This window comes from Harmonia axyridis, chromosome 1 (assembly GCF_914767665.1).
Source record: "Harmonia axyridis chromosome 1, icHarAxyr1.1, whole genome shotgun sequence".
NCBI classification, from domain to species: domain Eukaryota; kingdom Metazoa; phylum Arthropoda; class Insecta; order Coleoptera; family Coccinellidae; genus Harmonia; species Harmonia axyridis.
The window spans coordinates 50,471,898-50,486,019 of record NC_059501.1 but is presented as its reverse complement, the minus strand read 5'-3'; the positions used below and the strand labels follow the sequence as shown (position 1 = coordinate 50,486,019).

General features: G+C 35.9%; 1 protein-coding gene across 1 annotated transcript in view; it reads right to left on the bottom strand.

The window, feature by feature from the left end:
- Window positions 1–11,977, bottom strand: part of LOC123688567 (A disintegrin and metalloproteinase with thrombospondin motifs adt-2-like) — a 76,637-nt gene extending 64,660 nt beyond the window's left edge. Inside the window, exon 1 of the mRNA XM_045627152.1 lies at window positions 11,302–11,977. Coding sequence (XP_045483108.1) covers window positions 11,302–11,549 — 248 coding nt within the window. The 5' untranslated portion in view covers window positions 11,550–11,977. The remainder of the gene's footprint in view (window positions 1–11,301) is intronic.
- Between the last annotated feature and the right edge of the window lie 2,145 nt (window positions 11,978–14,122).

Sequence of the window (14,122 nt, the reverse complement as noted above, 5' to 3'; positions counted from 1 at the left end):
CCCCGCTATCAGGTAATTTTGCCGCTTGCTATGACATTACATTTGATACCGGGCTTTGTTATTATTTGTTAAAGTCACAATAGGGAAAAAGATGGATTAGGGGAAGCGAAAAAGGAATATTATTGAAAAAAAAGGTAAATTAATTAAAAACAGACTTAACTTTCGATTATTTATTTAATTCTTAAATCTAACTTACAGTAAATGTTCAAACTGTTTCCCTCGGACCACCGCGATCCCCGGATTTGAATCCACTGGATTTTTTTTATTGGGGATGTTTAAAGGACAAAGTGTATGCAAAACCAATAAGAAGCGAGGAAGAATTGCGTGAACGCGTATTCGACGCAGCCCGGACCATATCGGAAATTAGTTTAAGAAAATTGAATCGTAATTTTATAAAACGGTGTCATTTATGCATTAGAGTCCGAGGGAAACAGTTTGAACATTTACTGTAAGTTAGATTTAAGAATCAAATAAATAATCGAAAGTTAAGTCTGTTTTTAATTAATTTACCTTTTTTTTCAATAATATTCCTTTTTCGCTTCCCCTAATCCATCTTTTTCCCTATTGTGACTTTAACAAAGAATAACAAAGCCCGGTATCAAATGTAATGTCATAGCAAGCGGCAAAATTACCTGATAGCGGGGTTCCTAGTTTCAACTTAGTTAAGTAGGGCATCGGTAAAATGATGAAAATACCTAGTTTTATGGGCATAAGATTCGTGTATTGTACCATTTCTAAATCTGTCTAAAATGCCCAATTTTTTGATGTTACTTGCTCGTTTTGTTTCAAGGATTTTTTTTTCACAGCAGGTGTCCAAAGTCGAAGTTCTCGTTTCGCTAGCAATTGAAATCAAGATTTATCCATTAATTTACGGAAATCCACATAACTTTTTGACAGAATCATACTCATGTCATCTTTAATAACTATTTAAGATTCCATTACAACAAAAAAAATAAGCTTCGAGAGCTTTCCAGCAGAATTCTGACCCTGACAATGTTAAAAAAGGTGAAAATTCACTAAAAAACGTAATTTGGTAATAACTCGAAAACCATGCAACTTTTACTGGGGTCATGTTAGGCTGGTTAGGTCCCTCTTTAGCTGACCTACCTCCGGTGTCACTGTGACGTGCCACTTATGGGACACCCTGTATGTATAGGTATCATTAAATAATAGGACCCTTGAATTACTTCCGAAAAACGTATTTTTTTATTAGTATTTCATATTCAATTTCGAAACGTATCTTGTATCTAGTAGCTCGAACACTCATATTCAAAGAATTTTGTATTTGGTTATTTTTTATTCGGTTTCTTTCTTTCTTTGCCAACGATTGCATGTTTTTGGCAATATTCGATATTCTAAGTTATTTGGGAAAAAACTTTTATGGAAATGAGTAATTTCCGAAAAAAAAAACAAAAATTACAGAAACAATTTTCACGATGTCATAGGTAAAATTCGATCCATTTTTTCACGATTTTCTTAAAAAATTTCTTGTTTTATTTTCGAATCTGTACACATCTCTACTAACTTTCCTATTCATGAAGTAAAATCTAACCATAAGAAACATTAGAATAAGGTGTATGAACAAAGTGAAAATACCAATAATCTGTGAATAGGATAATGCAGTTCCTCTGATCTTGTCTGATAATTAATTAATTATTCATTAACCGTTTTGTCTAAATATAGTTATTTATGCAAAAAGTGCAATAAACAATTTTTGCACGAGTTGCATACAATATTTTTTCTACGTTCATGCAAAAAGCAAAAAAATGATTTATTGAGGTGCGGCACTGTTGGTAGTAAATCACTATTTTGTACACCGTGTGAACCTACTAACGCCACCTATGTTGAATATATGTAAAGTGGCCACCATCTTCCATCTTGGCCACATTGTTAAATAAAGTTAGTCTTAAGTTGTATCTCGAAGAGTGCGTTTCATTTCCTTGTAGTAAGTTACCTCCAATAATTCTTCCAGCCTAATTTTATCAGGTTATGGGTCCAGTCACACTTTAATTCAGTTAAGAATAAATAGTACCTAATTATTGTTCGTGCTAGAGAACAAGGAAAAGTGAAAAACAGTGAACATTCTGTACGTTGGTGATCTAAGACTCAAAAGTTGTTAAGTGTAAATTCAACATGGCCGTTAACTACATGTCCAGTGTTCCAAAATTAGTCGGTCGCGAAAATTACGCGGAATGGTGTTTCGCCATGGAAAACTTTTTCGTTTTGGAAGGATTTTCTGATTGTTTATTCGGGAAACAAACGGACACAGTTATGGTGGCTAAAGCGAAAGCGAAATTAATCCTAACTTTGGACCCTTCTATCTACGTGCATATCAGGGATAAGAACACGTGCAAGGAAGTTTGGGATACTCTGAAGAATATGTTCGAAGACAACGGATTTACACGTAAGACTGCTCTTCTCAGAACATTGATTTCCCACTGATTAGAAGATTTTAGTTCGATGGAAGCTTACGTAACCCAAATAATCGAAACTTCCAGAAAATTGGGTAGAACGGGATTTCACATAAGCGAAGAGTGGATTGGGTCACTTCTTCTTGCAGGGTTGCCAGAACGCTTCAGTCCCATGATTATGGCCTTGAAACATTCAGGTATAGCGATATCTTCTGATCAGATCAAAACGAAGTTGTTGGACATGGAAGTAGATGGCGACGTGCACAGCACAGCAGCGAACGCTTTCGCAAGCAGAACACACTTCCGGAAGAATCCAAAAGGTGACAGCACAAGTTCGGGACAGAACATAGACTGTTATTATAGGTCTGTGGGACAGAATGTCAACACAGAAAATGGCCGTCCCAATCGAAATAAGGTTGTTTGTTATAAATGCAAACAGCCTGGACATTTCAAGAATAAATGCCCTAACTCATATCAGAAACGTGACAGTCCAAAGGAAAATAAATCAAACGCATTTAGTGCAGTTTTCTTAACGAATGGTTTCAATGATGACGATTGGTATGTAGACTCTGCAGCAACTAACCACGTAACCTCAAGAAAAGATTGGTTATTAAACGTTGAACAAGCAGACATAGATAAAATAACAGTTGCAAACAATGAACATATAAGTGTAGATTGCGTTGGACAAGCAAATATAACAACAATAGTAAATAATCAAAAGTTTGACATCGTTGTTAATGATGTTTTGTATGTCCCAAAGCTTTCGACAAATCTCTTGTCTGTTTCACAACTGACCAAGAGGGGCAACAGAGTAGTCTTCACTGACCAGGGTTGTCAAATATACAATAGGAATGGCACATTGATTTCAACTGCAGACTTGGTGAATAATATGTACAAGTTGAATCTGAACAAACCTAAAAGTTCTTTTCTAGCTACTGCAGTGTCTGGAGATATTTGGCACAGGCGATTCGGACATATCAATTATAAGGACCTTTCATTAATGCAAGATGCTGTAAATGGAATGGATATTAAGGGAAAACTGAACAACCGCCAACCATGTGATGTATGTTGTGAAGGAAAGCAATGTCGTCTTCCCTTCAAGAATGTAGGCACCAGAGCAACACAAGTGCTGGAAACAGTACATGCCGATCTCTGTGGACCGATAGAGGTAAGCTCTTTAGGGGGATCTAAGTACTATTTTCTCCTTGAAGATGATTTTAGCAGGATGACCTTCACTTATTTCCTAAAGCACAAGAAGGAAGCTCTCAAATATTTCAAAGTATTCAAAACATTAGTCGAGAACCAGACCAACAATAAAATCAAGGCTCTCAGAACAGACAATGGTGGAGAATTTTGCTCTTCATTATTTGAGAAATTCTTGTCGGAACATCATGGTATTATACATCAGAAGACAAACCCTTACACACCTCAGCAGAACGGTATGTCAGAACGCATGAACAGGACATTAGTAGAAAAGGCACGCTGTCTACTTTTCAATGCTGGACTTAAAAAACATTTTTGGGCTGAGGCAGTGAACACAGCTATTTACCTCCGGAACAGGTCAATCGTCACTGGTTTGAAGAAAACACCTTATGAAATATGGACAAAGAAGAAACCGAGTATCGGCAATATAAGAATCTTTGGAAGTGAGGTTATGATGCTAATACCTGCAGAAAAGAGAAAAAAGTTTGATAAAAAATCCAGAAAAACTATATTGGTAGGTTTCTGTGAACATACCAAAGGTTACAGGTTGTATGACCCAGAATCTAGGTCAATTATGAACAGTAGGGATGTCGTAATAATGGAGAAAACATCTAACAAACCAGATACACTTCATCATATTTTTCCAGGTGAAATCACTTCAGAAGAGGTATCAGTTTCAGTGGGGGAAAATATGGACTCCACGGTTGAAGATGAAGAATCTCTGAACACTGGTGACGAACATGATCCACAGGAAGATTCAGCAAACAGTGCCTCATCATATTTTCAGGAGTCCATTGGTGACGAAAATGATGATGGACCAATACGAAGGTCAGAAAGGGTAAGGAAACCAAGAACTTTCGATGATTTTGTAACATATGCATGTGTAGCAGATGAGAATTTGGGAAAATTACCTACAAATGTAGCTGAGGCTCTTTCTGGACCTGATGGGGACATGTGGAAGAAGGCAATGGATGAAGAACTGAAATCTTTTGAAGCCAACGACGCATGGGATCTAGTAGATAAACCACAGGATGCAAGTGTTGTTCAGTGCAAGTGGGTGTTTAAACTAAAGCTTGATAGTGCGGGAAACGTGACTCATAGAGCTCGTTTAGTGGCGAAAGGTTTTACGCAAAAACCTGGTGTGGACTACGACGAAACTTTTTCTCCCGTTGTAAGACATTCTAGCTTAAGATTTCTAATTGCCTTGTCTCTTCATTTAGACCTAAAAATAACTCATTTGGATGTCACCACAGCCTTTCTGAATGGATCCTTGAAAGAAACGGTGTACATGTTACAACCTGAAGGTTTCGACAAAATTGTTCATTCAAATAAAGTGCTCAAATTGAAACGGGCAATTTATGGTCTAAAACAGTCATCCAAAGTATGGTATGAAAAAGTTGAAAAAATTTTACTTTCTTTAGGCTTCACCAAATCTAATTATGAACCATGTTTTTTCTTGAAGAATAATATTAATGTAAAAGTAATGATAGCATTATATGTAGATGATTTCTTCATTTTTTCCAACTCTGATAAGGAAACAGATAATCTCAAAAGGGAATTAGGTTTATTTGATGTAAATTAAATATTGATTGAGTGGGGGTGTTGGTAGTAAATCACTATTTTGTACACCGTGTGAACCTACTAACGCCACCTATGTTGAATATATGTAAAGTGGCCACCATCTTCCATCTTGGCCACATTGTTAAATAAAGTTAGTCTTAAGTTGTATCTCGAAGAGTGCGTTTCATTTCCTTGTAGTAAGTTACCTCCAATAATTCTTCCAGCCTAATTTTATCAGGCACTAGGTGTAGGAAAATGAAAAGCGCAACTTGAATACTTTATTATTAATATCGATTTGCATTGAAACAGGAACTAATACGTTACGAACTATTTAACTCAAACTTTATTTTAAACCTCAATGTTGAAAGTGAATGAACAATTGGTGCAATTTTCAATATGAATATTTCGTAGTGAAGTACTTTTTGAATCCACTTCTTGATTTGTTACTGCTGTAAACGTACTAGTACTTGGTAACTGTACATCTTTATTTCCTTCAGGCTGAAATATTTGTTTGTCATGATGACAGCACGTTGAAGTAGAATGACAGATGAGTGCAATAAAAACTTTATTGCACTAGTGCAATAAAGAACTTCTTTTTCCACTAAATATAGTTCAATAAAGTTTTGCTTTTTGCATGAATGTAGAAAAACAAATATATTATTTATTCGATATATTGCTTGTTTTTTCATCCGTGTCCACAAATTATCATATTCTCGCAAAAATTTCCTTTATTTCGAATGTGTACGATAAAAATCAGTGGGATACGATAATATGTAGGTACGATAAAATACGATCATTTTGAACACGCGGTACGAAATTTTAGGCTTGTCGACGTGGCAACGCTGAACCGCTCGGTGAACAATGGAAGCGGTCGCGACTGCTCGTCGTCGTGTTTACGGCAGCGAATGAATGACTGTAGTTCACCGCGTGGCTGCGGCTTCAAGTCCGTGTACGGCCGCACTAATAGTGGAATTTCACTTACTTCTCAGACAAATAGTACATTGAGATTAAATTGGAAAATTTTCTTGTTTCGTTGATTGAATATTTGTATTTCTTGATATTCTGACAAATTCTTCAGAAACGTATGGCTTGTGTTGTGACAAGTTAGCAACGATGAATAAATTACTAAACACAAATAAATGAACCAACAAAACATTTAAAAAGAATCACAGATGTTGTTCGAAAGGCCAATTGTTTTGCTCGATACACATTCTTGCCCTTTTTAAATTATGTCGAATACCCTTTTTTTTTATGTCTGGATTATTACGGATCTTATTGCATGCAACTTCGATACGTTGTAAAAGAATTTCCTCACTTCATATTTCAAACGAATACACTAAAGATTTCAAATACCACCAAACGAAATAATCGACAGGGTTGAAATCTGGTGATCTAGCGGGCCATGTATGGGGTTCACCTTTGTCTATCCACATATTTGGAAAGTTCGGGTCTTAAAAGTTCCTGACTTTAACTATAAATTGAGGTGAAGTCCCATCATGCATAAAATACATCCCTGCAATGTCTATATCTTTGAATAATGCAGGTTAATGATTTTGAAGTAAATCCAAATAATGACCACCCTTAAGCCGTCTTAACATTCAACAGGGAATTGCTAGTGAAAAATCCCATATTTTTCTAATACGGATCTGATATTTCAATTAGTGTAAAGATCAATCGAAGGACCTAATGAAGTAAATTGTTCGTTCCAAATATCAATCAAATTTAGTGAGTTGTTATAAGTTATAAAGAATTGAAAATATTGGTGAATTTATAAACCACCCTGTATCTCGGCCATGGGGCAGATTAGACCTATCATATATAGGTTTTTTGGACTCGTCTAGGGTCGCTCTACCTCAGGTTAACGTATGTATGATACATTTACCAATGAAACACCCTGTAGAGATTAAGGAATTAGTCTGAAGAAATGCACTAAATTTACAAAACCATCTGTAGACCAAACCTAGAATATGGGAATACACTATATGTAAATGTTGCAGACTCAGTATTGAGGAATATAGAAGTTGGAGAAAGAACAGCACTCAGAAACATAACTGGTATAAGACATCCACTTAATAAGCTTCACAATCCACCAAATGAGCTACTATATGAAAAAACGAACATACAGCCAATAAAGGAAAGACTAGTCGCCCTGAATAGAATATGTGGCGGTTTCTCATAAAGCTCCACATAGCAACAATAAACACAGCACTCGGTGGCCTAGAGCTTAAGAGTGTAGACTCACTCACCGAGATGCGACAAGGTGCCGGGTTCGAGTCCCGGCGGCTCCCGATTATTATAAATTCCCCAAGCGTCTGTGACACGGCACACACAAATATACCAAAGTCTCACTGATGAGTCCGGTGTGTGTGCCAGGGACGAAACGCATAAGTAGGCATATGTGAAATCCTACATTGGTGACCCCGACGTGATGGGAATGGCCGTCTTAACGATGTGTCCTGGAAAGCAGAAGGTTGATGCGTAGCTCCCATATATCTGCAATTTCCAATGAAACTCTAGACGCCCATTCCCATGACGTGCAATACGTGCTCCTTGGTCTGCCGCGGTATAGCGGACCTGAATAGGCGGCATTCACCGTCCGCACGATGCCGCGAGGTGCAGCTCTGATTAGGCGGCAATCACCCGGCTGCACCGATGACCTCGTAACACGCATAAGTTTCGTTCCTCCGTCACTGAGGAGGGAGTCATGTGGCGGTTTCTCATAAATATCCACATAGCAACAATAAACACAGCACTCGGTGGCCTAGAGGTTAAGAGTGTAGACTCACTCACCGAGATGCGACAAGGTGCCGGGTTCGAGTCCCGGCGGCTCCCGATAATAAAAATTCCCCAAGCGTCAAATATACCAAAGTCACACTGATGAGTCCGGTGTGTGTGCCAGGGACGAAACGCATAAGTAGGCATATGTGAAATCCTACAAATATTTTCACTCAAAATTAAAGACTTAGAGACTATTTAGAGGATGTGGAGAGTATGTTCCACAGGGATCCAGTAACTGCCCTTCCCAGAAAATTTCCAACACAGAGGGTGATCGATGGATTGTCCGGTCTTTTGTAGAAGTACTTATACAGGGTGTCCCGTAAAGACCACCTCAAACCGAGGGGGATTGTTGATCAAAGGATAACCCACCTGCTATGACAAAATTCCCATAATAAAAGTCTTACCGTTTTCGAGATATTTTTTTTTTTTTGAAAATAATGAATTTTTGCCCCTTTCAATAGTTTTTCCCTTACGGTTGGTAAAATTTTACATCTTTCTGGTTAATTTTTTCTGTGAAATATTGCTGAAGAATGATTTCAACGTTTACATTAAAAACATCCTCCGAAAATTTTAAAGGGGGGCTATGAGAAATATTTTTATTGGAAATTTTGGTAGTGGATTATTTTGTTCATAAAGTTTAGGACATCGTAGTGAAAAAAAAATGTACCATGCTACTACTGCACATAACACCAATGAATTGTCTATTTTATAGTGATTTCAAAGAGGTATCACACAAGTCATTTGTAATTCAAAGAAAAAAGATATGGCTGTTTTTATCCAAATGGGTACGTTTCTGACAAAATCAAGTTTGTCAATTCTGTTAAGAAATCTTCGATGTTGCATTACTTAGTGAACAATGACAATTGTTTACGTGCGAAAATATTACTCGCATAATTATTCACCTCAACGAAATTCAATTTTGCCGGCAAATTTTGGAAAACATCATGCAGATCCAGGTTTTTTTAATAAGATCATTTGGAGCGACGAGTCTTCCTGTACCAAGGATTGGTACATGAATCTCCACAATTTGCATAGCTGGAATATCATAAATCCACACGAGGTGAGAGAAAATAGATCACAATATCGATTCAAGATCAATTTATGGACTGGAATATTTAATGGTGTAATTTTGGGCCCGATCGAACTGCCGCCATCACTGAACGCAAACAATTATTTGGAAATTTTAACCAACCAGCTGCCCATTTTATTGGAAGATGTGCTACTGGCGCTGCGACGTAGTCTGTGGTTTCAACATGATGGATGCCCAGCACATTACGGACTCGAAGTTAGCGCACATTTGAATAGAACTTATCCCCACCGGTGGATTGGAAGAGAAGGTGAAATTTTGTGGCCTCCTCGTTCACCTGACCTAAATCCTATGGACTTTTATTATTGGGGCTGCCTAAAGACAAAGTATACGCAACACCCATACGTGATGAAGCCGAATTGAGAGAACGCATCCGCAATTCGGCTTCATCACGTATGGGTGTTGCGTATACTTTGTCTTTTAGGCAGCCCCAATATTGAAAGTCCAGAGGATTTAGGTCTTCATGTACCCATCCTTGGTACAGGAAGACTCGTCGCTCCAAATGATCTTATTGAAAAAATCTGGATCTGCATGATGTTTTCCAAAATTTGCCGGCAAAATTGAATTTCGTTGAGGTGAATAATTATGCGAGTAATATTTTCGCACGTAAACAATTGCCATTGTTCACTAAGTAATGCAACATCGAAGATTTCTTAACAGAATTGACAAACTTGATTTTGTCAGAAACGTACCCATTTGGATAAAAACAGCCATATCTTTTTTTTTTGAATAACAAATGACTTGTGTGATACCTCTCTGAAATCACTATAAAATAGACAATTTATTGGTGTAATGTGCAGCAGTAGCTCGGTATATTTTTTTTTCACTACGATGTCCTAAACTTTATGAACAAAATAAGCCACTACCAAAATTTCCAATAAAAATATTTCTCATAGCCCCCCTTTAAAATTTTCGGAGGATGTTTTTAATGTAAACGTTGAAATCATTCTTCAGCAATATTTTACAGAAAAAATTAACCAAAAAGATGTAAAATTGTACCAACCGTAAGGGCAAAACTATTGGAAGGGGAAAAAATTCATTATTTTCAAAAAAAAAAATATCTCGAAAACGGTAAGACTTTTATAATGGGAATTTTGTCATAGCAGGTGGGCTATCCTTTGATCTACATTCTCCCTCGGTTTGACGTGGTATTTACAGGACACCCTGTATATGTAGAATACATTTTTTTTCCCTTATGATGTGTAATACACTAGGCTGAAGGACTTCGGTGGATGGCCAATAAAGGACAGTTATTATTATTATTAATTCGCAAGAAGACTTCTCAAAGACTTTCATCTGTACTCGCAATTGTAACCATGCCCATGACAACTGCAGAAGCAGAACGTTGTTTCTCCCCTATGAGGTGCATTAAAACTTTTTTGAGGAGTACTTTGAGCCAGGATAGACCTATCCTGTGAATTCTTCAATAACCATTTCATAAAAGTTTGAAAGATCATTATTTTCTTATAGATAACATTAACCAACTGCTCTCGCAATGTTGTCTGTTGCCTATGATTCAATATCTTTAAAACTTTCATGAATTGGTTATTAAAGACTTCACAGCGAGAAAGAACAGGCGACTTGAATTCCAATACAAAACGTGTATGTGAAAATTAGTTCTAAGTGTTTGTGTTACTCGATAAGTTATCATTCACCTAATTAGTTAGACCATAAAAGCAACAAGGGTTTTTCAAACAATTTTCAGTTCTTAAACTGAAAATTGTTTGAAAAATCCTACATCAGCGCAAAAATCCGAAATTGTAAATTCTTGTTCTAATACTAACAGTCACATCATAAACGAAAAAGATGGCTTATCAGACAAACTTTTTGACAAAAAAAAATTGTTTCTAAGTGAAAATATTACTCACTCTTTGTAGTAAAATGAAAAATATTCAAGCGCTAACTTTATTGAAATTGAATATGCGAATCAGGCAAAACAGAGCGGCGAAATTTTATTTTGCCGGGGCGCCAAAATGTTTGGCGGCGGCCCTGGCAATTTTATCCAATTGAGTGCGGTTACACTTGTTCGGCCGGCTAAAGATATATGAACCTAACATTAACATTTCCTCGAAGATAAACCCAAGTGTAACCGGCTAAAATTAAGTTAATATTCACACCTACCTTTAGCTGTAACATATATACATATTGGAACCTCTGACAGTGCCATGTAAAAAATAAACCTAAGCCCATATAATATAAATTATTGGTGGGCTTATTTTATCAATAATCAATAATGGAAATAATAATAGAATAAGTACTCACTGTTCGAAAGCAGAAAACTCATAATCGATAGTTTCTTTATCAATGTCATCTATTTTGTAGTTCTCAGCTTCTACCTCTAATATGGTTGGTAAATAAACCACTTCATAATTTGGTAGTTGTAAATTATCACCATTTTCTAAATTAAAGGGTAGTGATTCATGGTTCAAATAATTATTTAGTGTCTCTATAGCAAAACCATTAACGCTATAATGTATTTTCAAGAAGTTCAGAAGAACAAAGATGAGCATTTTGGCTGAGTCGCAAAGAAACAATGAACTTTTTTGTGGTTGATTCCTTTTTATATTATTAATTTGAGTAAAGTCCAGTTACGCTGAATAATATGGGGGTACCATTAGCTTTTTTGCACTAATATGATTGTGGAATCATTTTGAAGAACATTTTTCAGTGTAAATGAACCTATTCAAGAGACAAGCAGGTGGAAGCGTCAATCATTTTCGGTGGCAATTTTCGTAAGAATTGTTTCGACTCACTGAAGCGGAAAACTAATTTCAGAATAAATAAGTTTGTTTTCCCGACATTCCTATTTTTCTGATATTTTTGCCCGTTTAAAATATTTGTGCACGTAGCACGAAGGGTCAACAAATTAAGAAGGTTTCACAGTTTACCAGAGTAGGGATATCAGAAAATAAACAAAAACATTTTTTAGCTATTCATTCATCTTGTTGTGGAATTCCGAGCATTTTGTCAATTCGAATTTGAATCTACAGAGTACCTCTTCCTCTAGTTCTGTGGTTAATCCGTTCATTCTGCCACATCTTGTACAACGGAATTGCGAGGATATTGCAGAGTCGCACAGATTTCGTGGTTATATTTTATTATTTTTTGTTTATGTTTGGGGAGCAGACTTGCAAAACGCTGTTTGTCCAAAATTGTGAATTCTCAGGAAAGGCAAAAAACTGATGCTCAAAAACAGCCTTAGTTACTGAGTTGCGCTTTGTACCACAAAACAAGAAAAAGTAGCATGAGTAATTAATCAATTTATGGACTTTAAAAAGCGAAAATAATACCTATTATTTAAAAAATAGAGCTGAAAAAAATGCTAACGATAACCATCCAAATGAATAATGCAACGCCACCTTTGGTTGAAAAAGTGAAACAGTGGCTGAACTTATGAATGTACATTGAAAAAATCATTGAGAAAGGGATGAAAATGTTTGAAAAACGTAATGGCGCAGATAATGCTAATATCATCCAACAATTAAATGAAAGCGAAGATAAAATTGATCAACTTCAACAACAGAAGAAATCAAGAAATTCAATAATGACTGGTATTCCGGAAACCCAGAATGAAATTGTGAATAAAAAACATCAGCATTAGCCACACTCTAAATATTGATGTGGAACATATTTCGATATGTTATCGAGTTGGAAGAAAGGTCGAAAGTAAACATATGACGATTCTCATAAAATTTCACAACGAAAAACTCAAAGATAACCTAATTAGTAAGAAGAAATTGTTCTTCAGCTCAAAAATTGAAATTAAAGAAAATCCCACGAAAAATAGATACAACATTTTCAAGGATGCCGTTCGACACTTTGGATACAAAAATGTATGGAAAGGACGAATAAAAATTAGATCGAATGAGCGAACTTATTTCGTTACTACCAGGGCTCATTATGATGAACTGAAGAAGATGAAAGAACGTAATACTTCTAAAAGTTAGCTAAAATAGAAAAGATTTAGATTAAAACTTTCAAATTATTATAATTTGTATACTGATTGAAATCTAATTCCTGTTTTGATAAAGTTGGGTTGTTTTTGTTGATATTTTTGAATAGTTTAAGATTGATTTGTTCACATATGCAGGGTTCTGTATGTTATGGTAGATTCTTTAGAGAGTTAATAATTCGATGAGACTAAAGTGTATACAAATATCGGGGAGGCAAGGGAGGGTCTCGGGACTAACACCTATTTGCAGCACAGTTTTCTATATAATAGCGCTAAATTCTATGTTGCTTTGTTTATTGAGTTCAAAATTAATTTCAATCCTAAAAAAAAAGTTGTAAAAATATAAAAAATATATCCTGTAAAAATGAAAAATATACACTGTAGATGAAGTCAATTCAAAACTGATGTCTTCGCAAATACATTGCAATTTGAATGAAACACAATAAATTGTAAAATACAGACCAGATAATTTATAATGCGAATTACTCAGTTCACTTCTGCAAATATGGCGCGGCGGAGCAACAACGTATCTGATGTATCGTGTAGAAAATGTTCAAAAGAGGTGAAAGTGTCCATTATATTTCATCTGAACATCTGTAAAGATACACACACGTCGAGTTGTGGCTCCTCTCGTTTTCACCAATTTCAGTAATATTAAAGTGTTAATAAATTGTGGAAACCTTCCAAGTAATACTGTGAGAGAATGGAGTGCTAACTAGTAAGATAAAATTTTTATTCTGTTCTTGTATAACAGTGAAATTCTGAAATTGTGAATCAGTACAGCGGAATTCGCGTATTGCTAGCCATCAAGCAAAACATCCCAAGATAGAGAAAAAATTGGAAACAAGTGTACAATAAATTCTAAAGAATATCACACAATATCAAAGATATAAGTAATGACGTTAGACGGGAAGTCACCGGATATTACGTTGAAGCAACTTTACGAGGAAATTATTAATAGCAAAGAAGAAGTTAAAAGCTCAATCTTGGCCACTGAAAACAGACTCACGCAAGAACTGAAATTGTTGAAAAATAGAATAGATCAACTAGAAAAAGAAAACTCCGACTTAAAGGAGAAACTTGAATATGTTGACCGTGAAAACAGGAAAAACAATATCATTATATTTGGTC